We start from the raw sequence: 27,668 nt of genomic DNA, 5'->3' as shown, positions 1-27,668 counted from the left end.
GACCTGGACTTAGATCTTTGGTCCAGTGTTAATCAAGGAAGCTGAGAAGAAAACATTTCACACGGAGACCCGGGACATAGAAATAAGAATAATAACTCTTAAGATTATATTTAGGAATAGCTCTTAAGAAAGTATGAAGTAAATTCCTTCAAGTAATTGGTGGTAAGACAGCAGCACTGCCATTATCTCTGAGGTTCATTCAGCACGTGGCTTGGGGTCGTTGTGTTGAACCAGCTAGCTCAGGTTTCCCCACCTGGGAGCTGCAGACTCACCTTCAGGGTTCTGAGAGTGCTCCAAAAGGCCTTTCTCAGTTTTCTTTTCATTTGATGCCTACTTAAAATAAGATTGTGTTTGCAGATCCTGGGTCATCTGGATAGCCACTGAATACCGTAACCTGATTTCAGTGACTACACTGACTACACTGTATTTAGATAGTATTGGGGCCAAATATTATTAGAATTATCACAGCTAGAGGAAAAAAGAACAGAGATGTATTTAATATGTAAACAAATAGGGGCCAAAGGCTATCACAAAACATTGTATAAAGAAAACTTTCCCAGTAGTTCAACCAGAAAACTGGTGGGTATACAGAATTATCACGCAGCCCATGAGGTATAGGCATGCCAAATACAGAAGAACTCTGTTTAAAAATTTAAAAAATCCAAAAAAGGTGGGCAGTATGTCCCTCTCCTGTCACACAGGGCTAAAGGTCTATCCAAAGATGATCTTTTTTTGTTTTCAGGATCCATTTACACTTTTAAAAATTACTGGGAATCCCAAAGAGCTTTTGTTTGTGTGGGATAAATATGCTGATCATAAACAAAAAGTCAGCCAGATAGTTATTTCTCCAGCATAAATGGGTTTATTTGGGGAAAAAAAAAACAAAACAAGAAATTGCAGTCTGATACATGAAACTATGGCAAGCCACATACCAGTCCACGGAAACAAAGAGAGGAAGTGTTTTTACAGAGGGAAGAGGAGGTTGGAGGGCTATTACAAACAAAGATATGGGGACACTCACTGAGAGTGTGGTCATATCCTCCTTTGTGCTTCATGATAGACATAAGGCATGAGAGCTTCCTTCCTGGCCTCCCTACTTCACTTTATTTTTTTTTATTTATTTGTTTGTTTATTTATTTATTTTTAGAAACTGTTTATTTTCCATCAACCTTATTTCTGTTCCGTTAATAATTTGTAGAAAAACAGCTTAGGAACACTCAGTGGTTGTCCTACCCATTCAGTAGCCTGAGCAGTGGGGGCTGCAGACCAGTCTTCAGTGGCAGGCTGAGCCCTCCGGTCTTCAGTAGGAAACTGCTGAATGGGTACAGAGGGTACCTGCACCCCTTCAGACCAGTCTGCACCCTCTGGCTGAGCAGCAGTGAACTCAGGAGTCCATTCACCCTGAAATTCCTCCTTGGTCACAGCCTTTTCAGCAGCGGCATGCTCTTCCTTTTCAATCTCTTCAGGATCTCTGTAGAAGTAAAGATCAGGCATGACTTCCCACGGGTGTTCACGGGAGATGGTGCCACGCATGCGTAGTACTTCCCGGGCCAGCATCCACCACATCAGACCCACTGAGTGAGCCCCCTTGTTGTTGTAAGGGATGGCAATGTCCACATAGTACAGAGGAGAGTCTGTGTTACACAGAGCAATGGTGGGCAAGTTAACATAAAACGCCTCTGTGAGAGGCTGGTGGTCAGCCCTGGGGTCAGTAACCACCAGAAGTCTTGGCTCCCGGAAGGCTGCCTGGATCTGGTTGGTGATGGTTCCAGGAGTGAAACGGCCAGCAATAGGAGTGGCTCCAGTGGCAGCAGCAAACATCAGCACAGCTCACTGGCCAGTATTCCTGGACAATATGACACTGATGTCAGCTGGGTTTTCGATGGCAACAGTGGCACGAGCTGCCAGCAGAAGCTTCTCCCAGGTTCTCTTCAGATTGATGATGTAGATGCCATCACTTTTCCTTTTGTAGATATACTGTTCCATTTGGAAGTCACCTAAATGGGTTCCTGCTGCAAGGAATTTGAGGACATCCTCCTCCTTCATTTGCAGGACATCAAGGGCTCCGGACATTGTGAAAAGTTTCCCTTTAAGTTACGTGAGAACCGAGAACAACGCGGTATGGAGCCCTCCCTGGGTAGCACGGAAAAGCTCCCTACTTAGCTTTAAATGAGGTTTCTGTTTATTAATTTTCACATATTTATCAATATTTATGTATGAGAAATTAAAACTGAGAAATCTATTTACAGTGACAATAATAAACCCATTCTATCTTAGCATAGCTAACATTTTTAATGAAAATATGTTTGTATGTTGAAGCTCTAACCCCCATGTGACTATATTTGGTGATAAGGCCTGAGGTCATAAGGGTGGGGCCCTGATACCATGGGATTAGTGGTCTTGTAAGAAGAGACAGCCATGTGATCTAGCCAAGAAGAGGGTCATTACCAGAACCTGACCTTATTGGTACCTTGCTGTCAGACTTCAAACCTCCAGAACTGTGAGAATATAACATTTCCATTAAGCCACTAAACCTATGACATTTTGTTAGCAACCAGAGCTGACCAATACAAAGCTCTTGGGCTAATATTTGATACCCACCATTTATTCATTTAGCTCCCAATGACCTGAGTCTTATTTATGCTATTCTCATTAATTTTGTATCTATGTCTTTTTAATCCTCACCATCCAAGGAAGTGGGTAATGATGTTTTTATGTTTTACAGCTAATATTAGATAACTAGCGGCCCGGTGCATGAAATTCTTGCACATTAAAAGGGGGACCCAGCTGAAACCGGTTTGGCTCAGTGGATAGAGCATCAGCCTTCAGACTGAAAGGTCCCAGGTTTGATTCTGGTCAAGGGCATGTACCTTGGTTGTGGGCATATCCCCCAGTAGGAGGTGTGCAGGAGGCAGCTGATGGATGTTTCTCTCTAATCAATGTTTCTAACTCTCTATCCCTCTCCCTTCCTCTCTGTAAAAAATCAATAAAATATATATTAAAAAAATAAAAATAAATAAAAGGGGGACCCAGAGTCAAGTCCCCACCCACCCACATGCGTCTCAAAATTGCATGAGACCCAGACCCGGCTGCCCCCTCCATTGAGCCAGATCCAGACCTGGCCAGTCCCACCCTTGTCAAGCCCCGCCGGGCAGGGGGCATAGCTTCAGGTCCCCTGACCTGGCGCCGGGAGGGGAGCGCAGCTGGGGCAGGGGGCGAGGCCTGAGGTCCCCATCAAGCCCCGCGGGGTGGGGGGAGTGGCCTGAGGTCCCCCGGCCTGGTGTCAAGGCAGGAGGCGTGGCTTGAGGTCCCCCAGCCTGACACCAGGGCAGGGGGCATGGCTTGAGGTCTCCTGTCAAGACCTGCCAGGTGGGGGGCACGGCCTGAGGTCCCCTGTCAAGCCCCATGGGAGCAGGGGAGGGTGTAGCCTCAGGTCCCTGCTGATTGCTCGTTAAGGATCCTTAAGGGAACTTGGCCTCAGCTGTAGGTGCAGCCATCCTTGTGACGGAGTGATGGTCAATTAACATATTCCCTCTTTATTAGATAGGATGAATTCTCAGATTGCAGACTCAAAAGCAGAAAAGCCCAGAGTTCGGTGGTCTTATGTGAATCACTTACCCTTTCTGGGCATTAATCTCCCCATCAGTAGAATGGAGATCACATTAGTTCCTCCTTTACATTGCTTATGAGGATCTAAGTAGCTGCCCAAAACCCCCAATGGGAGGTGTAGGCACTGACCAAGTGGGTCAGAGTCAAGAGCCGGTTCCTGGAAGCCAGGATTAGGAAAAGCCAGAAAGGAGGGAGCCAGAGGGGTGAGTGTCCATGTTTTGAAATAGCATAAGGTTCCAGTGCTAATACAGGGTGTGGGGACTGGGTTCAACCAGGAAACATGGGCGGGTGCCTTGTTGTTGTTGTCATCTGAACCAGTAGAACAGACGACAGAACAGAACTGAAGTGACCACAGCTTGCCTTATCGGCCGTCAGGTAAGATACAAATGGAGTGAGTTGGGGTGACTCACATCTTATGTGGTAATGAGTGAAAATCTTTACCAAAGGGGTGTTTGCTTTTTAACACCCCTACCCCCATGACGTAGACTGAGAATCACAGAAGTTAATTTTGAAGTAGAGGGTGTGGTAGGGGTCAGGGGTCAGGTGTGCATAGATCTCAACTATGAGATGCTGGAGCCTTACATGTGCATTTGATGCAATAGTTAAAATTAAGCATTAATTTGCTTTCCTCATTCCTTCCCCTTTTTATAATCTGTAATTGAACAAAAAAATAACGGCCCAGTTCAGAGCTCACCGGCCATGCTCCCGGTTTGAGAGCCTTCAGTCCTCATCCCAGGGTTCACACACCTTTCCCCACTGCCCCCTGCTGAGCTGGGAGGCCAGATCCCCAGCCCTTGGGTAGCGAAATCTCACAAGATGTTCCAAAGGACCCACTTGCTTTAACCAGTGACTTTAGAACATCCACGTGGTGCTACCAGAATACTTAGGACCAGAGACTCAAGTTTTAAAACTTGGCAACTCACTTCCAATGAAGCAGCCGATTGCCTTGAAATAGAAAAGCATGCTGAGAAAAGAAAATGTTTATGCAGATTCTCATTATACCAGAGAGTCCGTGCTAACTGAAAAGGGCAAGGATTCTGAGACATACCCATTAAAGACCTCTAATCTGAAACAATGAGGCAGAGATGGTTCTGGACTCCTTTGGCTTTTGCACCCTAGAGTTATTTGGTTTGAATGACTGCCAATACTAACGTTCAAAAGACAGTCGCAAGTGGAAAAAGGGACCAGCATTCTTGAGGTTGGATTCCCAAAATTCTCCAGTTTATTGTAAGCCTCTCTCTCTAAGTCTGGTGGTTTGGGTTTAGAGACAGCTCCTCCTACTACTAGGAAGAATGTCCCCTGAGCAAGCATCTTTGCCTGCAGCCACACTAACCTCCAGCTTCCCATCTCTCCCCTCCACCCACCCAATGATCACAGTTCACATGGCACTTCCTGAGGAAGTTTCCCTTAAGGACCCCAATCTAGGGCAGATCTCATTGTTTTAAGTTCTCATTAACCATTTTTCTTTTCCTAAGAGCAATTACCTTCATTTTTAATTACACATTAATAAGTGTGATTATTTGATAAAGATCCATCTTTCCTACTGTTCTCTAGGCTCCCTGAGAGCAGGGGCAAGTCTGCTAACCATTATATCACCCTTCCCCGTGCCGGGCACACCACCGAACATTCTTGGAATGAATTGCAGACAGGTAGATACTGAGTAGGAAACAGACAACTGTGAATCCGAGGGTTTTTGTTTTAAAGATCAGCACATGTGAGGCTAAGGTAAGTTATTCCCCAAACTTGAAGACAAGGTTCCTCATAAAAATCAACACACAATGGATGAGATCATCTGTGCACGGAAGGCAGAGGAAAAGTAGTTCTAATATCTTGTCAAAGCCACAGAGGAAGGGCAGAGCGAATTTTGGAACCTGGAGTGTGTAGATAAAATTCAGAGCAATAGGGAGGGAAGGGAAGGGAGCAGAGAGGTCCTGGGTTGAATACTGTCTCCAGAGACTGTTGTGTAACGTGGTCTGTCAGGCCACATTAATGGGCACAGTTAAAGGGGAGACATATCCCATCAAGCAACCAAAAAAGATGATTTGTAAATGTGCCAGAGGTAGGTAGTTGGTAGCCGCCCAAATCAGTAAGTACAGAGCAGTAGCTGACAGTTGGTACGTGGTCTGCCTGACAAAAGTTCACGCCTCTACAAGAAGTCCCCATTGCCTGTCTGTGGGGTGCAGGATTGGTGCCCAGCCAGCTCACAGTTGGCTGATGACCCTGTCCATGGAGATCTCCACACCCTGTGTTCTGGCCTCAGGTTCCCCAAGCAGCCTCTGACCATAGACTGGCCTTACACAAAGTCTTTAGGGGAGAGAAAAAAATTGGTCAAGTGTGGTAGGTTGAATAATGGTCCCAAATGTTCACACCTTAATCCCTGGAACCTGTGGATATATTACCTCACATGGTAAATAGGACTTCGCTGATGTGATTAATAAGAATGTTGAGCCCTAGCTGGTTTGGCTCAGTGGATAGAGTGTCAGCCTGCAGACTGAAGGGTTCCAGGTTCAATTCTGGTCAAGGGCACATACCTGGGTGGCAGGGCTCAATCCCCAGTGGGGAGGTGTGCAGGAGGCAGCCAATGAATGATTCTCATCATTGATATTTCTATCTTCCTCTCTGAAATCAATAAAAATATGTTTTAAAAAAAAAGAACGTTGAGATTGGGAGATTATCCTGTATTAATTAAATAGACCACATATAACCACAAGGGGGAAGCAGAAGGAGAGAGAGAGAGAGAGAGAGAGAGAGAGAGAGAGAGAGAGAGAGGGCGCGCCACGCTGCTGGCTCTGAAGATAGATGAAGGGGCCAAAGAATGAGGGAGGTCTCTAGATGGTGGAAAGTCAAAGAAGCAGATTCCCTTCTAGAGCCTAGAAGAAATACAGCCTTGCCCACACCTTGATTTTAGACAAGTGAAACGGATTTCACACTTCTGACCTACAGAACTGTAAGATAATGGATATGTGTAGTTTGAAGCCACATGAGTCTCTGGAGAATTTAGTTGTTTTCATACAGTTCCCTGAGTCAAATCACTGCAAGGGGCATAGATCAAATTTCTGGATCTGCTGAGAACCAGTGTGGCTGACCTCAACTTTCTTAAAGGCCGTCTACCTGGGAAACCTGGCCTGGCCTGGAGAATTCCTGTTCCTTTTCCAAGACCCTCCTGAAATGTCACTCCCTCTCTGTCACTCTCCTTAACTCCTTCCCTAGGCAGACTCACCTGCTCTCTCCTCCCTTCACATAACTATTGCTATCTGCCTCTATTATAGCACTTACCTTATTAATGAGCTCTAAGTCTGCACCTCAGTCCAGGACTGCTAGAAGCACACATGGCTCCTTTGTGCTTATGAGAAAACGTCCCCCTTCTTCCAGAGGAAGTGGATTTCAGCCCACGGCCCCCTCCCTCAGCCCCCTCCCAGGCACCCTTGAGCATGTGCAGGGCCTCTCCACCTGTCTTCTCTGCTGTGAGCTCCTGAGTGTTTGCTTGTTCATCTTTGTGTGTCCCCAGCATAGAAACCAGTCCCCTTAGTGACTCTCTGTAAAAGGTTATCTAAGCAGAAATGAATTGAATGCAGCCTGTGAGCATAGGCAGGGTTGCTCCACCCACGAGTCATCACATGCTGTGAACTGCAGAAGGTTCTCAGAGCAGCAGAGGCAGGAAGAATAATGTCATCTGTTCTGCTCTCCATGGATTCTGGATATTTTAACATCTGCAGCTGGAAATTGTTTAGGGCTGTGGGACTAAAATAGATGCCTACAGCATTCTGTTACCTCATTCTTTGCTTTTGAGACCTAAAAACAATTTTTTCCCACTTCCCCAGAATGCAAATCTACCAGGGGCCAGTTGTTATTAAGGCCACAGAAGAAACTGCCTGATTGAAAGGCCCTCTGTTGGACCCATTCTGCTGCACCACTTGCTCATCATGAAGTGTGACACCATCACTCTCTCCTGGCTATTCCAGGACACACAGTCAGCTGCAGTAACAGATCTAAGAGCAGTGTTTCAGACTCCCTGTGGATCTGCAGAGATGTGGCAAGGGAGAGCTGCAAGGGTTTGGTTTGGTCCAGTTCCCAAGAGCTAAACATTCCCATTGCTACAGTGAGAATGCACTCGTGTATGACTTGATCGCCTTCTTTCAAAAGGTCATTCTGACATTTCAATACAGGACTGTTTGTGAGCTTTGCATCAGTCCCAATGCAGGGGAGGTATAGTCCGGCTCTTCAGATGACTGGAATTAAATTCCTATTTTGTCTTATTCACTGAGGCAGTGACCAAACAAGTTGACAAGTTGAGGGGAAGAGATGTGGGGAGGAAGACAAACTGTACAAGTATAAACTGGAAGATTGTTCACCGGTAGCAGGAAAAGAACTAGGGACTTTAGTAGTTGACATCTTGTTTTTTAACTGAAAATATTATTAGAAGGGAACAAACAGCTCTAATCTCTACTCCTACTAAGCCAGAATATTCATTAAAGTTTATATTTTTACAGATTGAAGCACACTTACTCTTCACAACAAATCTTTGATGCCTTTATTATTAGTCCTAACCTCCAGATGAGGAAACTGAGGTTCAGAATTCATCACCCAAACCCATCAGACAACAAAATAAATCCTGAGCTTTGTATATGAAGAACACAAACATGTGTAAAACAAAATTATGCCTTCAATAGTTCATAATCTAAATCAGAATAAACGAGAGAAACCAAGATGGCGGCATAGGTAAACACCTGAAATTGCTGCCTTGCACAAAAACTTCAAAACTACAACTAAAAGACAGAACGGATATCATCCAGAACCACAGGAAGGCTGGCTAAGTGGAAATTCTACAACTAGAAGGAAAGAGAAAAGCACACTGAGACTCAGAGGAGCTGTGGAAGTAAAGGCAGAGGTACTGAGCCATGCGCGCTCAGAGAGGGCTGGCAACTGAGTACACGGCTGTCTTTTTCAAGCGGGAGGGAGACAAAAACTCCCAACTGCTCTGAACTCCAGTTCCGGACGAGACTCTGGGGACCCAGACTCATACAGGGAGAAACTGGACTGTCTGGCAGCGGGCAGAACTCGAGGGCAGCTTTCTCTCAGAGTTGCTTGCAGCGATTACCAAGGGACACTGAGACCCAGGGGCCTCTTAGGGGCAGGGCTGACGGGAAGCCATTGCTGTTTGCTCCGCCCTGAGACTCCGCCCCATCCAAACTGTGCACAGAGGCTTTTGTATAAGAATGGCCTGGTCCTTTGAAATCTAAACTTACCTAACAAACTGCAGCTGAGTCAGTGAGACCCAGAACATCTAAAAGAAGGTCCAAGGCCCTGCAGCAGCTTGTACTGCTTCACAGCTGGGCCTCATCTGGGCACCTCCAAACCCCAAACAAAGAAGAGGAATCTGCAGATCTCTCCATAGCTACTGCTGGGTGGCCTCAGGCAGAGGCTAAATTAGCACCTCCTTGGAGATCCAAGAGCCAGTGTACCCAGGGGTCAGAGTGGGACCATCCAGATTACAACTCCTCAGATCCATAAGGGACACACTCAGGGGGCAGACTCAGTGAGCACCAAAGCCCCACTGAAGCAAGTCTTGCCTCATAAGGGTTTCTCTAGCACAGAAGTTCTCCCATCGTAGACACAGCTGATCCTCACAGCCAATTGGCCTGGAGGTCAATTCCTCCCAGTGATACCAACAACAATCAAGGCTTAACTACAACAAGACTGTGCAACAGCCCACAAAGGGGTGCACCAAGAGTGTCCACCTCAGGTAACTGGGGAGGCCGACCCACTGGGCCCTATAGGACACCTAGCACACAAAGCCACTCTGTCAACTCAGGGAAGCAGCCAAAATGCGGAGACAAAGAAACAGATCACAAATGAAAGAAATGGAGGAAAGCAAATGACTGGATATAGAGTTCAAAACCACGGTTATAAGGTTTTTCAAGAATTTCCTAGAAAAGGCCGAAAAATTTAGTGAGACCCTTGAGGATATGAAAAACGACCAACTAGAAGTTAAGCATACACTGACTGAAATAAAAAATAATATACAGAGATCCAACAGCAGACTAGAGGATCCCAAGAATCAAGTCAAAGATTTGAAATACAAAGAAGCAAAAAACACCCAACCGGAAAAGAAAAAAGAAAAAAGAATCCAAAAATATGAAGATAGTGTAAGGAGCCTCTGGGACAACTTCAAGCATACCAACATCAGAATTATGGGGGTGCCAGAAGAAGAGAGAGAGCAAGATGCTGAAAACCTATTTGAAGAAATAATGACCGAAAACTTTCCCCACCTGGTGAAAGAAATAGACTTACAAGTCCAGGAAGCGCACAGAACCCCAAACAAAAGGAATCCAAAGAGGACCACACCAAGACACATCATAATTAAAATGCCAAGAGCAAAAGACAAAGAGAGGATCTTGAAAGCAGCAAGAGAAAAACAGTTAATTACCTACAAGGGAGCACCCATCAATTGTCAGCTGATTTCTCAACAGAAACTATGCAGGCCAGAAGGGAATGGCAAGAAATATTCAAAGTGATGAATAGCAAGAACCTACAACTAAGATTACTCTACCCAGCAAAGCTATCATTCAGAATTGAAGGTCAGATAAAGAGCTTTACAGATAAGAAAAAGCTAAAGGAGTGCATCACCACCAAACCAGTATTATATGATATGCTGAAGGGTATTCTTTAAGAAGAGGAAGAAGAAGAAAAAGGTAAAGATAAAAATTATGAACAACAAATACATATCTATCAACAAGTGAATCTAAAAATCAAGTAAATAAAAAATCTGATGAACAGAACAAACTGGTGAATACAATAGAATCAGGGGCATAGAAAGGGAGTGGACTGACAATTCTCGGGGGGAATAGGGTGTGGGGGTGCGGGAAGAGACTGGACAAAAATCATATACCTATGGATGAGGACAGTGGGGCCAGGGGTAAGGGCAGAGGGTGGGGTGGGAACCGGGTGGAGGGGAGCTATGGGGGTGGGGAAGAGGAACAATTGTAATAATCTGAAGAATAAAGATTTATTTAGAAAAAAAAAGTTAAAAAAAAAACACAAAAAAGAATAAACAACATGGGCAATAATTAGAAAACAAAAGGTCAAGGGAGAGGAGAAAACATTTAGGACCGATATTAATCCAAGAAGTCTCCATGCAAGGGGCAGGACTTGAGTTGGGCTTTGGAAGTTGTTCAATAATCCCATTCAGGAAAAGACATGAAAATGTTCTGAGGGTGGCAAGGTTTGTTTGGTGTTTTTACACAGTTAGTACCAGAGTAGTGATTTGAACTCATTTTAATACTCATCACTATTTTATTTCTACCCTACATTTTGAAACATAGACTATTTTCTAGAGCTGCTTTAGGTTTACAGCAATATTGAGCAGTTACAGAGATCCCCCATACTACCCCTGCCCACACACATGCATAGCCTCCCCCACTATAACATCCTACACCTGAGTAGTACATTTGTTACAATTAATGAACTTACATGGCACATGATTATCACCCAATGCCCACAGTTTACCTTAGGGTTCACTCATGGACAAATGTATAATGACGTGTATCCACCATTATAGTATTATATGGAGCAGGTTCATTGCTCTAAAAACCCTCTGTGCTCTGTTCATCCCTGCCTACCCTCTACCCTCCGACAACCACTGATTTTTTTTACTGTCTCTGTAGTTATGCTTTTTCCTGAATGTCATACAGTTGGAATCATGCAGTATGTTGCCTTTTCAGATTGGCTTCTTTCACTTAGCAGTATGCATTAAGATTTCCTCCATGTCTTTTCATGGCTCGATAGCTCTTTTTTTCTTCTTTTCACTGCTGAATAACATTCCATTTTCTGAATGTACCACAGTTTATGCATTCATTCATCCTGTTTGCTTCCAAGTTTTGGCAATTATTAAAGCTTCTGTAAACATCCATGTGCAGGTTTTTGTGTGGAAATAAATTTTCAACTCCTTTGGGTAAATAAATACCAAGGAACATGATTGTTGTATCAACGGTAAGAATATGTTTAGTTTATAAGAAATCACTAAGCTATCTTCCAAAGTGGCTATACCATTTTACACTCCCACCAGCAAAGGATGAGAATTTCTGTTGCACCATAGCCTCACTAGCATTGGTGGTGTTGTCAGTATTCTGGATTTTGACGACTATAATAGGTGTGTAGTGTTATCTCATTGTTGTTTTTTTAAAACAAAACAAAACAAAACATATTGTTTTCTATCAACCCATCTTGTTTTTTTAGCCAGGGAATGGTCTCTTTTTTTCACTTTTCCTATAGATTGTTCTACTGCTTTCCTTTGTCTAAAGTGATTTCACTTTTTGATTATTGATTTTGTTGCCAGCCTTCCTTAGAAATATTTTACTTCATATGTTTTGGAAACTTATAGAAAAATACATAAAATATCTATGTGCAGCTTTTAAAATAATGATATAGTCAGCACTTATTATAAGCACCACTGGCTGTCTTCTATATTTTTCTCTTTAGTATATTCTTTTCTCTCGCTGTCATGTGCTTGGAATAGTGGGACCCCTAAGATAGGAACCTCCAATACCATTTTGACAGAGTGCACCTGTCCACTCTAACAGCAGGTGGTGCTCCAGAGACCTTTGTGAGTTACTTTGCTAAATTCTCTGGGTCCTAGGAGACCCTGATCTCTTGGGGGTTGTGGTCTTCGTTATTACTTCACCTCCTGACTAGGTGTGATTACCATTATTGCCATTTCCTCCAGTTAAACTATTATTAGATCAAGATGTTCACAGTTTTTTCTCCTGACAACAGCTTGTCAATTCAAGCCTATAAACTCTCTCTATATTCCACCTGCAAGAAAAGACAGGATCATTTTATATATTGCCCCAGTACCTAAGGCCAAAAGCTTTCAAAAATCTTTCAGAAACGTGTGTGTGCGCATCCCAAAGTATAAAGATAAAATTGTAACATTGGAGTGGACGTTTAATCATCTTCAAAATTAACATTATGTCATTGTTTAGTTAGTACTATACACCTTTTACATTTTGTAGCAATTTGAGGTTAGATTTCTTATTTCACAAGAATATCTGATCAACTCCAGATGCCAGAAATCATAGTTAACTGTAAATTATATGAGTTATTTTGTACAAAAATTTTTCAAGTGCAAAATTTTTGAACCTTTCTTTCCAACAACAAATAATAATAATATAAGGCCTGGATATAACTTAACATGTTTGATGTGTGGCACTAGACTTCTGGAAATAAGAGATTTTTTACAAGAGCCTTGTGAGCTGAAATGAGACAGAATATGGAGAAGGCAAGAGAGAAAAGAGGGTTCTGAGGGAAAAGGAGATGCCGGTGCTGCTCCAGGAGCCGAGGATCCGGAGGTCCCTGTCTAGTGAGGAATCAGATTAGTTGAGTGAAACAGTGTGAAGTGGTATTAAGAACCTGTGCGCCCCGGCGGTCCAGATGTGGCGCGCATCCCGAGGGAACAGGGACTAGGAAGGCTTCTCTGAGGGGGTGACACTTGATTTAAGAAGGAAAGGTGGAGAGAGATGACATGTCTAGAGACAAGCCCCGGGGCGGCGGGCGGGGCGGGGCGGGGCGGGGCGGGGGGGAGGGGGAAGAGGAAGAGCTCGATGCGCTCGGCGCTCCGCCCTCCGGCGTCGACTGCTAGGGCCTGAGTGCGGTCGCCGCCCTCCGCCCGGTCCTCTCCCTCCCCTCCCCTCCCTCCTTACTTTCCCTCCCCCTCTTTCCCCTTCCTCCTTCCCCAGCGCCTCTGCCGCCGCCCGGCCCGAGCGACCGCCGAAGCTGCGGGTCTCCGGAGACGCCATGTACCGGCTCCCCTTGACCGTGACAACCCGGGCCGCGACCCCGCGGGGCTGGGCCTGGGGCTGCGGGCGGCGCGGAGCCCACCATCGCGCGGGGACGGGGCTGCCGCGGCTCGGGCCCGGCTGGGCCGGGGGCCTCGGGCTGGGGCTGGGGCTGGCGCTCGGGGTGAAGCTGGTGGGCGCGCTGAGGGGCGCAGCCCCCGCGCCGCCCCCCGCGGCCCCCGACCCCGAGGCGTCGCCACAGGCCGAGCAGCCGCCGCAGCGGGAGCAGCCCCTCGCCCCTCGGTCTCCGCAGATCCCGACGGCGTCCACCCCCAGGCGCTACGCCAGAGCTATTGACAGCAGCCGCGACCTGCTGCACAGGATCAAGGTACTGCGACGCGGGGCGTTGGCGGTCGGGACCCCGGAAGGGGGCCCCTCGGGGGTCATCTACCCGGGCCGAGCCGACCCCAGCCTGGGCGATGGGATGCCCACGGTCAGCTTCCGAGAAAGACTTCCCGTTTCCCGACCGTCCGGCCGTGGTCAGACGCTCTTAGGGGGTTGCCCAATTCGGGGAGGAGGTCACGGCCCGTCTTGGGGACCGCCCCTTCCCTTTCGGGGTGCCAATCCGGCACACCTCTCGGGTTAGCGCTAGATTGCAGCCTAGGTGGGCGGGGCGCAACCGAGGTGGGCGGGGCGCACAGAGGGGCGTATCGGGGCGGGGCCTGGAGACTCCAGGGTGACAGCGCCCGTGGCCCCGCGAGGTATTTCCGCGCGTCTCTGAACTGTCTGTTCCTTTCCCCTTGCTCTTAGGATGAGGTGGGCGCCCCTGGCATCGTGGTTGGAGTCTCTGTAGATGGAAAAGAAATCTGGTCAGAAGGTAGGCTCAGAAAAGGGTTAATGAGTAGCTTGTTTTTTGCCAGTTGGTGAATGAAATCTTGATGTTTTACTGCTTGAAGTGAATCTCATGAAATGCCCTTCAACTTAAGTGAAATTATCCATGTTGTGGAGAAAAATGTGTCCAACAGAATAATGTATCGAGTTTTCTATCCGTAAGATTTAAAATGTAACTACTGAATAAATTGGAGTCCTAAAAATGGCTTGTTTCTACACCCACTCTAAAAGGACTGGAGTTATTGTTCTGAAAGTTGTATATAGAACAGCCTGTTAACTGCATGTTTGTAGATAACCCTTATCCTCCTTTCCTATATAATAAAAGGGTAATTAATATGCAAAATGACCAAAGCGAAGGAGCGGATGCCATGACGCGCACTGACCACCAGGGGGCAGCCGCTCAATGCAGGAGCTGCCCCCTCGTGGTCAGTGCGCTCCCACAGGTGGAGGGCCGCTCGGCCAGAAGCCCTGAGCCAGGCTCACAGCTGGCGAGCGAGGGCAGCATGGGTGGTGGCAGGAGCCTCTCCAGCCTCCGCCTCAGGCATCCCGGACTGTGAGAGGGATGTCCGACTGCCATCTTAGGCCCGCTGCCCGTGGGGTCCTGGACTGTGAGAGGGGGCAGGCCAGGCTGAGAGCCCCCTCCTCAGTGCAGGAATTTCGTGTACCAGGCTTCTAGTGAGTAGATAAAACATCAGAATTTTGTGTTTTTCTTTTTTAATTCAGTCAACAATTTGAGTCGCCTAGTCTGTAAAAGGCATGCAATTCCTGTCCTTAATGAGTTTATGATCTACTTTATTACTTTTTTTGAGTAGGCAGAGGTAACAGCTATTTTTTGAAACAAAAAGCTAGAACCTTTGGGAAAGGGATTTCTAATCATTTTATGATACTTTTATCAAATCATATTTTATAACTTGATTTACTTCTTCATTCCACACAAATTGGTCCAACTGGTCATCCTAGGTTTTGAAGAACCATACTTTTAGGGAATGTTGTTGCAGACATTTAAATAAAGTAGTACTTATTTATTCTTACTATGGGGCAGTAGGGAAGTGAATTTTTTAAAAAATGATTCTTCCTTCAAATATAAGTATAGCTTAATCTGTATGCCTGATTTATGAAAAATATTGTAACCAAAATTATATAAATGTCAGGTTTATGGGAGGGGCCTTTGTTTTTATGCAAATATTTTAACATAATCCCTTTACAGTTTAAAAACAATCATTGTACCCCCTTTTTTTCTTTTCAGATATCAGTTCTTTATATCTCTTAGGATTCCACTTTCAGCCTGTCCAGAAGATGAAATCAAACTTAAATTTTTTCTAGAATGAGCTTTAAATTGGTGGTACATTATTGTGGTGGGTTTTTCCCCCCTGATTTTCTGATTTGCAGCTGAATTGAATTGATAGTTAGCTAAAGTGGATTTGCAGGACCTCTTTTCACTTATTTTTTAATTGGATGGGTATTTTAAGGAATTCAGTGGAAACTTGCTCAAGAATAAATATAATCTGAAGAACAACAATGATGTTTTCTTTAAAGAATGTAGAGTAATTTATTTGAAATTTGGAATAACCAAATTGCTTAGATAAGCTAAGAAAAATTAGTGTTTGAATCAGATGGAAAATTACTATTGTGTACAAGGCACAATTCTGTTTAGTTACAAGGTTAAATTGTTAAGACTTACTGTTGTCCGTGTTAAGACTTATCCCTTGCATGTTAAGTTTTCATTAACTTATAAAAGTAGAATATCTTTCCTTCAGATGAATATACAGGAGATTTTAAGATAGTATTATTTCAGTTTTTCAAGATTCCTTTGACCTTGAAGGTTATTAATGGTGACTTTTCACTTTTTTTCAAAGGCTTAGGCTATGCCGATGTTGAGAACCGTGTACCATGCAAACCAGAGACAGTTATGAGAATTGCCAGTATCAGCAAAAGCCTTACCATGGTTGCTATTGCCAAGTTGTGGGAAACAGGAAAACTTGATCTTGATATTCCAGTACAACATTATGTTCCTGAATTCCCAGAAAAAGAATATGAAGGTGAAAAGGTAATGAAACTCACAGTTCATTTTACAAGTGGTACGTTTAATGGTTTAAAAGGTTGCATAGGATTCTTTGGTTTGTTTTAAATTATTGTTAATTTTTTTATCCAGATGATAATCGAGATTTTCTGAAATTTAAAACTAAAGATGTGTATATTACATATTTTTTCAATAGCAGTTTAAAGTGGAAAATATTACTGAGGCATTATTCCGAGGCTACTAACTTTTTGTTACAGTTTAGTAATGTAATTAATTTTCATGTTTTTACAATTAGGTTTCTGTCACAACAAGATTATTGATTTCCCATTTAAGTGGAATTCGTCATTATGAAAAGGATATGAAAAAGGTGAAAGAAGAGAAAGCTTATAAAGCCTTGAAGATGATGAAAGAGATGATGGAATCCGACCAAGAAAAAGAGTTAAAATATAAAGGAGACAAAAATAATGAAAAGAATGACTTTGCTAAAGCTAAGGTAGAGCAGGATAATGAAACTAAAGGCCGGAATTCCAAACCTGTCAAGAAAAAAAATGATTTTGAACAAGGTGAATTGTATTTGAAAGAGAAGTTTGAAAATTCAATTGAATCCCTAAGATTATTTAAAAATGACCCTTTGTTCTTTAAACCTGGTGAGTGTTAATTCCCTCTCGTAACAAACTCATCATTATTGAAGTGTTAATTTTCAGAAAATGGAGAATACCATCCTGAGTGCTTCAGATGTGGTAGATGATTGTGGCACGGATTTTGTTGTCCAGTGCTTGCCTTTTGTCTGCATTTCTTAAGAGTAGTTAAGAGCGTAGAGCATAGTTCCTGCCTAACATCCAGGCAGCTACTTGTTTAGATTTAGCCTCATGGAGGCTACCCAGTCATTTAGTAGATTCTAAATATCAAAATATTTGTGAAAGATTATGGAGAAATGTTGGAATAATAGTTCTCCAAACAAAATCTAGACCAAAGTGGATGTGGTAATGTATTGCTACTATCTTGTTTTTTAATTAGACTTTATTTTTTTTAATATATCTTTATTGATTTCAGAGAGGAAGGGAGAGAGAGAGAGAAACATCAGTGATGAGAATCATTGATTGACTGCCTCCTGCATGCTCCCCACTGGGGATTGAGCCTGCAACCCAGGCATGTGCTCTGACAGGGAATCAAACTGTAACCTCCTGGTTCATAGGTTGATGCTCAATCACTGAGCCATGCTGGCCGGGCTTGGTTAGACTTTAAATTGCTCAACTTATTTTGTGCCTTCATTTCTTAAATAAATCAGTATTCATCAACTTAATTTTATTTCCCCAAAAAACTAATATATAAAAATAACTCCCTTCGTTTTTGCATATTTTTTGGTATGATGCTTACTGAAACCACTTCATATCTTTAAACTTACCATAGATTTATTTTCTTTTCCATTTTCATATTAAAAGATGCTTCTACCATGAGTAGATATTATATAGGTATAATCAGTAATGGCAAAGAAATATGATTATGGATTTTGTCTTTAAAAATAAGGTTCTCACCCATTTTTTGTACAGATGGTACAATCTACATTTCCAGAATCCAGAATGAGATAAAAGTATATATTTGAAAATGTATTTGAATATGTATTTGAAATAAGGTTTATATATTCCTGCACCAGTGGTGTCCCTCGGCCTGGCCTGTGCCCTCTCGAAATCTGGGACCCCTCGGGGGATGTTGGAGAGCTGGTTTCAGCCTGAACCCCGCAGGCCAGGCTGAGGGTCTCCCACTGGGCCTCTAATACGATATAAGATCTTTGGTTAATCTCTTCCTGCCCTCCCCCCACCCCCTTCCCTCTGAGATTCATCTGTCTGTTCCATGTTTCCATGCCTGTGGTTTCCACTCCTGCATTGAGCGTCTGTCCCCTGGTGGTCAGTATGCATCATAGCTACCAGCCAGTTGGCCAGTCAGCCAGTTGCTTAGGCTTTTATGTATATAGATATGTTTTATTAAAGTAACTTGTGTAACTACTTATGCCTTAAGCAACTTGTGTAACTACTAATGCCTTAAGGTACAAGATAGTTGACTCAAGAATCCAAATTTGCTTTTCTTTCTCTTCCTAGTTTGTTGCCAGTTTGTAGAATTTTTATTATGTTTGAGGTAGGATCATTTGTTTATTTTTTTACCATAGAAAGGAGTAAATTCATGTGAAATTTTAAACATATTGATCATCATTTTATTCTTGTGTTAGGCACATGGAATAAGTAGGGCCATTACAAAGCTGAATAATATATCACCCATGATGTTTTATAAATGCTGAAGTAAAATATTCCAGTTTTAAGGTATATACCAGTTTTTAATGGAAAAGTATTTTACATGTTATGAATCATTTTCTCTTTTTTCCTCCTTGCAATGATGTCTCAAGGTAGTCAGTTTTTGTATTCAACTTTTGGCTATACCCTACTGGCAGCCATAATTGAAAGAGCTTCAGGATATAAATTTTTGGACTATATGCAGAAAATATTCCATGACTTGGATATGCTAACAACTGTGCAGGAAGAACATGAACCAGTGATTTACAACAGAGCAAGGTAAATGAATATTTTTTTGGTGTGTCTAGCTATATCACATCTTAATACTATGTTATCAATTAAAACTCAAATTTTATCTTCTTTCCAAAATCAACTTGTCACATTTTGGAAGCTTTTTTACATGTCCGTTTTTCCATTTATAAAGTGTGTTTGTAAAATATTCCCAAGATCCTTAGATGAAAGGCAGCAATAATAATTTAACCACATGAATAATTAAACCAAAATTGCACCCATCATTGGCATCTATAATTTGCTCTTCAACCATCTCTTTTTCATGTTTATAAACTAATACTTTATTTATCTTTTGTTATTTTTAATTGTTTTAACTTTTATTTTGAAATAATTTTATACTTATAGAAAAGTTATAAGAATAACTTATAAAGAATTTCCATATACTCTTCACCCAGATTCTACAAATGTTATCATTTTACCACATTTGCATTATCTATCTACTAGAGGACCGGTGCACGAAATTCGTGCATGGGGGGTGGTCCCTTCAGCCCAGCCTGCACCCTCTCCAATCTGGGACCCCTTGAGGGATGTCCAACTGCTGGTTTACGCCTGATCCCGAGAATTGGGCCTAAACCAGCAGTCGGACATCCCTCTCAGAATCCGGGACCGCTACCTCTTAAGTGCTCACCTGCCTGCCTGCCTGATCACCCCTAACTGCCCCCCACTGCCAGCCTGATCACCCCTAACTGCCTCTGCCTGCCAACCTGGTCGCCCCAACTGCCTCCATTGCTGGCCTGGTCACCCCAACTGCCCCCCTGCCAGCCTGATCGCCCCTTACTGCCCCCCCTGCTGGCCTGGTCACCCCTAACTGCCCCCCTCCCCCCGCTGGCCTGGTTGTCCCTTACTGCCTCCCCTGCTGGCCTGGTCGCTCCCCTCTGCCCCTCCCACTGGCCTGGTCACCCCCAACTGCCCTCCCCACTGGCCTGGTCATCCCAAACTGCCCCCCTCTGCCAGCCTGGTCACCCCTCACTTAACCCTCTGTCGGTCTGGTCATCCCCAACTCCCCCCCCACTGGCCTAGTCGCCCCACACAGCCTGCTGTCCAGTCACTTGGTCGTCCCCCACTAACCCCCCTGCCGGCTTGGTCGCCCCATGCAGCCTGCTGTTCAGTCATTTGGTCGTCCCCCACTAACCCCCCCACCAGCCTGGTCGCCCCACGCAGCCTGCTCTTCAGTCGTCCATCCAGTTGTTTCGGCCATGACAGCCCCTGGCTTTTTATATATTAGGATATGTTTTTGGTTTTTTCCTGAACAATTTAAAAATAAGTTGCAGGCATGGTATTCCTTTACTGGTAAATATTTAAATGTGTATTTTCTAAAAACCAGGATACTCAGGAAATTAACATTGACACAATGCTTTTATCAAATCTACAGACCTTATTCAAATTTTGCCAATTGTCCAAATAATGTTCTTTATAGCAGACTGTCATGATGTCAGTTTGCCCCATTATTGGTGATGGTAATTTTAATTGCTTTGTTGAGATGGTACCTGCTAGTTTTCTGCACTATAAGAATTTGAAAGTAATTTCATTGAAATATAGCAAATGAAAAATTTATTGTAATTTTATTAGTAACCTGTAAAGGGGCATTGAGAGAAAATTTTGAAGCTAATGACTTTTCCATTTTACTCCAATTATTTGATTTGTTAGAAAAGTAAACTTCAATCAACTGTTGCCTGTTTCTATTAGTACATGCTTTAAATGGCTTAATGGCACTTGAAATAGATGAATGGTGGAATATTTTTAGCTTTATCTTCCTATCTCCACACTAGTTTTGTTTAATCTTCTGTTGTATTTAGTTAAATTATCATTTTAAGTTATCAGCTTATTTAAAGGACTTAAATGTGCATTCCTAGTCAGTCTGAAGGAGACTTTTTTTGGACCTAAAAGAATTTGGGTTAGTAGCAAGCAATGAATTTTAATTTTTTTTAATGGCCTGTAGTTCTCAACCAGTTCAGAGACTTTTAGTGTTTTTTTGTGGAGGTTTTTTGTCCAACATTATATTTTACTGGAAAGCATAAGAAAAATTGACAAATGCCATAGGTTGTCAATTGAATCTAAAAAAAGATTCTCTAATAAAGATGGCATAGATGCATGACCTTATTTTGATTTAGATCTAGGCATTTGATAATGAATGCCTAGATTTTTATATAAGGGAGAGGAGAAAATAATGTATCATTGGGCTTCTTTTCTAAACTGAAAATTACGGATCTGTAAATGTATAGACTGCAGAGCAGCTATCATTTGTTTGCTGTTTTCTTCGTGAGTGATTAATTTATGACTAGCACAAAAATCAAAATATGGCATATGATGAAGAGTTAATTTTATTTTAGCTCCAATTTAAAAAAAAAAAAGGCAGTAGACTTCCATTTATATTATAAAAGGTTCCTATCTAATTTGGGTTTTTTTCTTCAGATTTTGGTAGTACCCACTGGTGCTACAGGGTTGATTCATTTTAGTTAGATTAATGGACTGCTGAAATAAAATAGGATGGAAAGATTGTTATCTAGGAAAATGTTCTATTTGCTTTGTTTTTATTTTAATTGATACATTATGTACGTGGGCCTATACAAGTCAACTCTGTTGTGTGTGTGTGTTTGTTTTTAATTCTCACCTGAGGACATATTTTACTGATTTTAGAGAGATAGAGATAGAGAGAGGGAGAGAGAGAGAGAGAAACATCCATGTATGAGAGAAACATCATTGATGGATTGTCTCCTGTATACACCCCGACTGGGGAATCAAACCTGAAACCTAGGTATGTGCCCTGACAAGGGAATCGAACCAGCAACCTTCCTGAGCATGGGATGATGCTCCAACCAACTGAGCCACCTGCCAAAGATTGCTTGCTTGCTTTTCTTTTTCCTTTCTTTGTAATAATTATTTAAAAAGAGCTTAAAGGGACCACCTTTTTTTTTTTTTTTTAGAGAATTCAGAGAGTAAAAGGAATCATTTCAATATATGTATTTTTAAAAAAACCACCTTCACCCTGGCCAGTGTGGCTAAGTGGTTAGAATGTCAGCTCACGCCAACTCCTTGATCATAATCATAAAGTAAATATGTTTATGCTATCCTGACCAAGTCTTTTAGAGTTATTGTATCCCAAGAGTAAATATTTATTGTCTTTATCACTTTTCTGTGTACATTTGTGTGTTTAAAATAGTGCTTCTTAAGTGTCTGCCACCTATTAAGGTATTTCCCCAGAATCCCACCCCAAAATACTATTTATGTTTCTTTGGTCAGAACTTTAGCTATAGGCCACACTTAGCTGTAAAGCAGGCAGAGAGAGCCCTGGCCAGTGTGGCTCCGTTGGTTGAGCATCTGTCGCGTGCACCAGCAGGTCGCTGGTGTCGATGTTTCTCTCCCTCTCCCTTCTCTCTCTAAAACATAAAACAATAAATCAATAAAAAATACTTTATATATTTTTTAAAAAAGAATGCAGAGAAACTAATATTTAGCTGGGTACATTGCTCTCCTGAATAAAATTTGTGGTTTTTTATAATGAAAGAATAGGAATATTGATTCTATGTATGCAAATAGGTATATTGACTATAGCAAGTATATTCTGTATAGGCAAATAAACTAAATAACCCTTTAAGCAAATACCCACAAGGGAGTGAAGTGAATGTTCTTGCCACAGAAAGACACTCAGTGTGTTGATATGAGAATGCTTAGTCAATGCATTAACTTATTATTAGGCTTTGTTTACATTTTCTGTGCATCTGGCACAATACTTGAACAAAAATCTCTTTTATAATTGGATGAGACCAAAACCAAATAGAATGTTTTCTGAAGTGTTGCTGTATTTTGACAGTTTCGATATGGCCTTTACTTTCTGGTATTATCTTTTATTATTATTTATTATCTTTATTTTCTAGATTATCTTCTAAAATTAAGTCTTGTTTCTTATGCCTTTAGCTGACAGACTCTAGTAGTAGATTTAATCCAGATGTTAAAGCTGAATGTTAAAGTGGGATTGGTTTTTTAATATGCATTTTACATTCTTTGGGCTTTTTAACTTCTCATAACAATAAAATACAAAATAGTGCATAATTGTTTCTAAAGGCATTTAAGAAATAAAAGTCTTGAAATTTTTTTTAATATATTTTTATTGATTTCAGAGAGGAAGGGAGAGGAAGAGAGAGATAGAAACATCAATGAAGAGAGAGAATCATTGATTGGCTGCCTCCTGCACGCCCCCTACTGGGGATCGGGCCTACCACCCCGGCATGTGCCCTTGACCGGAATTGAATCTGGGACCTTCAGTCAGCAGGCTGACACTCTATCCACTGAGCCAAATTGGCTAGGGCAAAATAAAAGTATTCTGAATTTCTAAGTTTGTAGGTTTAGATTACTGTGATTATATAATGTTCTTGTGCAGAAGCTAGAGATTCTTAAGTAGGAAGAGGCTGCTTGTCATCTGGCATCATTCCATCAGTTATTCAGTTACAAAGGTGTCCCAGTTACTGACTAAAGAACTTATGTCTATATCCCACTCTTTTTAAAGCAGAAATTCCTTACAAAATTAAAATAAAGTTATTATCCAGCTGAGGAAATTATTTTTATGAAAAGCCATTAATTTGTCCTCTGTGAAAAGGAATCAAGGGATTCAAGTCTAAAATCTATTTAAAGTTTAAAATTCTAGATTAAAGTCTGGAATTCTCCACAGTTTTGTATTTTAAAGGATGAATGACTGATGAATTCTAATTTCCAACCTTGATATAAGTGGTTTGAAATGCTTTACACAAAGCTGATTATTAGCCAAAATATACTAGTAGTTCTCTCCTAGTTTACGGACTTGGAGTTCACTCTAAGAACTATGTTTCTCAATAAGAAAATGTATTTCTGTTGCCAGTGAAGAGCTTTCCATGTCTCCACCAGTTGCCCGTGAAAGTAGGGTTCTTGCGATGTCACAAGAAAAGGAATTTTCTGAGACTTGCACAGAAGAATGAGTGGCATTTATTTGCATGAAATTACATCCCTGAGTTTCTAAGGCTCCATTTCCCTTCGTCCTGCCAAGGAAGAAGTCCAGCTGTGTCTTTAGCAGGGCTAGGATTAAAGCCGTTGCCCAGAGTTTCCGTTCCATATTTGCATAATCCAATCCAGCATTGGGCTAGTTTAGCTTGTGTTCCCAGCTGCAGTTCATCAGTCCATTGAGTTTAGGATCCCATGGCCATGGGCCATGTGGCCTGTAGGACCTCATGGCTATGGAGGGAACACTGGCAAATGCAAGGACGCAGGAGCAAAACCAGAGGAACAAGAGAGCCACAAGAGCTAAGAGAGAGAGAGAACTCCTTTGTCTGCGGGGTTATATATTCCCAAATTTTCACAGGCTTGCATAGGCTCCATCCCCTCTAGCCAATGATCTGTAACAGGCACCCCAGCTTAACTTCGCATGCGTCCATCTCCCCTTTGTCCAGTCTCTTCCCCCAGTAATCTGCAGGGAATGGACCAGATGGTTCCCTAGGGAGTACAAAGTTGCAGCTTTCTGGTGAAGCCCAGATGGCCAAGCTTATAATGTCTGGCCTCTCTTTTGCTACTTTCTATTATTAATAACTAGGGGCCCAGTGCACAACATTCGTGCACCGGGCGGGGGGGAGGTCCCTCAGCCTGGCCTGCGCCCTCTGGCAGTCGGGACCCATCAGGGGATGTCCACCTGCCGGTTTAGGCCTGCTCCCCGAGGGGTCCTTAGTGCTGCTACAGAGGTGGAAGAGTCTCCTGCCACCTCCATTGCGCTCGCCAGCTGTGAGCCCGGCTCAGGGCTTCTGGCTGAGTGGTGCTCCCCCGATCCATTTGCATATTAGCCTTTTATTATATAGGATTAGCTAATTACAGTGGTAACATTTCTATTATTTGGCTTCTTTTAGATTTGATTGGCTTGGAATTCCAAGTGTAATCAGTGTTTAGGCAGAATGTTAGAGTTTAGCTTCTTATTGTATATAAGAGTTGAGGGTAAGAGAGTCAACCAAGATTTTAATGGAGAGGAAAATATGAGAAGGTTTGGAAGAGATTCACTTAGTTTTATTCCTTTTGAGGCATGAAAAGACCACATATCAAGTCATTGGTTCTCAAGAGAGCATATTAAGATTCTCTGTAGACTTTTTCTTTTTTAAAAAAATATTTTTATTGATTTTAGAGAGGAAGGGAGAGGGGGGAGAGATAGGAACATCACCGATTGGCTGCCTCCTGCATGTCCCACACTGGGGATTGAGCCCGCAACCCGGGCATATGCCCTGACCAGGAATAGAACAATGACCCTTGTTCATAGTTTGATGCTCAACCACTGAGCCATGCTGGTCGGGCTGTAGACTTTTCCTTTTAATCTTTAAAGCACATACGTATGGCCACCCCTACTTCACTCAATATTATGACTTGGGCTTTTAGGGGACATATAAGAATCTTGAAGGAAGAAAGAGGAGTTACTTTTAAAACTATGCCCACAGTCCAGAGGTCCAGAGGTGAGTCTGATAAACAACTTTACTGCCCTTCCCTAAAACCAAATTTGAGAATTTTTAATGCTAATAGAAAATTCAGTTGTAAATTTGAAACAGGGTTGTGGTACAGATGCAAATTTATAGTTATCTCCATAGAAGAAAAGACCTGGTAAACTGGAACCACTAGTGTTTGGAGGAGTATATGGCATTATAGGCTAGAGAACTAGAACTAGAAGAGAGAGCTCAGAGCAGAATTGTGTGAGGGTAGTGTCAGGGAAGCACTGGTTAATAGTGCTACATGGGGGCAAATAGGATGAGAACTGTACAAAGGGAATTAGAAGATCCTTGATGACCCATAAGAGATCTTCTAACTTTAGTTGTGATGGGAGAACAGCAGCCAGATGAGAAGGAATTGAATGAATGCAGAAGGTGAGTGCATGGAAACAGCAGGTGTGGACTGTTTTACGTAGTTTGGCAGCAATTGAGAGAGAAAGGACTGTTAACTGGAAGATGTAACAAGGATAAAAAGATAAAATTGTTGTTGTTGTTTTGCCCTGGCTGGGTGGTTCATTTGTTTGGAGCATCATCCCATACACCAAAAAGTTGTGGGTTCAATTCCTGATCAAGGCACATACCTACCTTGGGGATTCAATCCCTGTTTGGGGTACGCACGAGAGGCAACCCATCAATGTCTCTCTCTCTCTCTTTCTCTCTCTCTCTTTCTTTCTCCCTTCTTCTTCATCTAAAAATCAATTTAAAAATTTTAAAAACATATCCTTGGGTGAGGATTTTTTAAGATAAAAGTTTTTTCCCCTCTTAGGATCTAGGAAACTAGAGCATTTTGTGGACTAAGGTGAAGGAGTTAAAGTTCTCAGCATGGCACAGAAAGTCTTGCAGCATATGGGAGAATGGACCATTGTGTGAGACTTTTCCATGCGTCACAGGACACTTAGGAACCTTGGGCCCCTATCTATTAAATGTCAGTAAAATCCCTCTAACAATTGTGACAACAGGAAAAAAAATGCCTCCAAATTTTTGCTTATGGGGTTGGTACTGCCTCTGTTGAGGACCATTGATTGTGTTGTAGGCCATGGTAAGAAATTTGGATTTTATTATCATTACAGTGGTCACCATTGGAGGGTTTCTAATGGATGGGAGGAGGAGACAATCTCAGGCTTCTGCATGGAGAATGGACTGCAAGGAGATAAATCATCTTGGGAGTATAACTGATGGAGCAAAATTATAGAGACAAAGATGTAGATAGTGTAATTAGTCTTAAAAATAACAGGGACATTTCTTAAGTGACTAGAGGGAAGGAAAAAATAATGGATGATGATGTAAATACCTTTTGAGATAAAGATTGGAGTTTCTAGCTCACTTTGGATGGTCTCAATCTTTTCAGTAACACAAAAGGTACAGTTATCTGCTGATTGGGCCTGAGATAGAATAGAGGGCTGAGAGTGGGAGAGATTGGGAATAGCTATTATGAAGGATATACCAGGGAATAACCAGGAAGAGAATGAAAAGATTTGATAACAGCAGTCAAGACCCTTAGCAAGACTATGAATTGGTATCAGTCACCTTTGTTATATGAATTTCTATAGCCTTTCTTGGCAGATAATGGAACCAAGGAAAGGGTTGCCTATATGTATTCAGGATTAGTCAGAAGAATGAGGAACCTAAAGGTGCTAGTAAGATGGCAGCTGAAGTAGCTGAAATGGCTGATGGTTTAGTTCAGGTTAGGACAAAAATCTGGTGAAATCAGTAGGAACAAAAAGCTGGGGAGATGGAAGAGTCAGGGGACTAGATGGAGGGGAATAGATGGAGGTCATAGGGAGGGCAGAGAGCAGGTTCATTGGAGAGCTGGAAGAATCGAAGTCCTAGGAAGAAATTTCTGAGTCTGAGATCTTAGAGATAAAACAGTTCAAAGTGATGGTGAGATCCAGGTCTGACAGTGCTTTTGCATAGCCCAAGTAGAATGAAGACAAAGATCATTCGAGTGAGACAGTCAGCAAACTAAAAACCTAAGAACATCATTTTATTATGAATCTTGAAAGAAAGGATTCTCCTGAGCCAAGTTTCATTTTTTGTTTAATTATTTTGTGACTTCATTTTATTTACCTCATTTATGTTACAGCCTCTTCACATTAGCATAAAAACCTCATGAGGTCAGACACTGTCTCTTTTGTTTAACACTTTATCCCGGCGTCCAAACAGTCCCTAACACAGAGTGAGTGCTCCATCAATAATTGTTGAATGCATGAGGAAATAACAACTATCATTTATTAAGTACCTGCCAGAAATATGCAGTGTTTCATACATATATTCCTAACTCAGCAAATAGATATTTTTGTCTTCATTTTACAAG

General features: G+C 42.4%; 1 protein-coding gene and 1 pseudogene across 6 annotated transcripts in view; one reads left to right on the top strand and one right to left on the bottom strand.

Annotated features, from left to right (window-relative positions):
- Positions 1–1,207: 1,207 nt before the first annotated feature.
- LOC308253337 (small ribosomal subunit protein uS2-like) lies at positions 1,208–2,073 on the bottom strand (annotated as a pseudogene). Its single transcript has one exon. The product of its transcript is annotated as a small ribosomal subunit protein uS2-like (transcript).
- Positions 2,074–13,362: 11,289 nt separating this feature from the next.
- Positions 13,363–27,668, top strand: part of LOC308246765 (gamma-secretase subunit APH-1B-like) — a 159,885-nt gene continuing 145,579 nt past the window's right edge. For 2 of the 5 annotated variants that reach the window (XR_013960432.1, XR_013960433.1), the window contains exons 1-5: positions 13,363–13,770; positions 14,193–14,259; positions 16,130–16,320; positions 16,589–16,940; positions 18,696–18,857. Coding sequence is in view for 3 of the 5 variants with exons in the window: in XM_080665136.1 (XP_080521262.1) it covers positions 13,402–13,770; positions 14,193–14,259; positions 16,130–16,320; positions 16,589–16,940; positions 18,692–18,857 (1,145 nt within the window). In the remaining 2 variants the exon portion in view is untranslated. Of the gene's footprint in view, positions 13,771–14,192; positions 14,260–16,129; positions 16,321–16,588; positions 16,941–18,691; positions 18,858–27,668 lie in introns of all 5 variants that reach the window. The other 3 variants (XM_080665136.1, XM_080665138.1, XM_080665137.1) reach the window with 2 other exon arrangements.

This window comes from Plecotus auritus, assembly GCF_963455305.1.
Source record: "Plecotus auritus genome assembly, chromosome: 1".
NCBI lineage: Eukaryota > Metazoa > Chordata > Mammalia > Chiroptera > Vespertilionidae > Plecotus > Plecotus auritus.
This window is presented reverse-complemented; position numbering and strand designations above follow the sequence as displayed.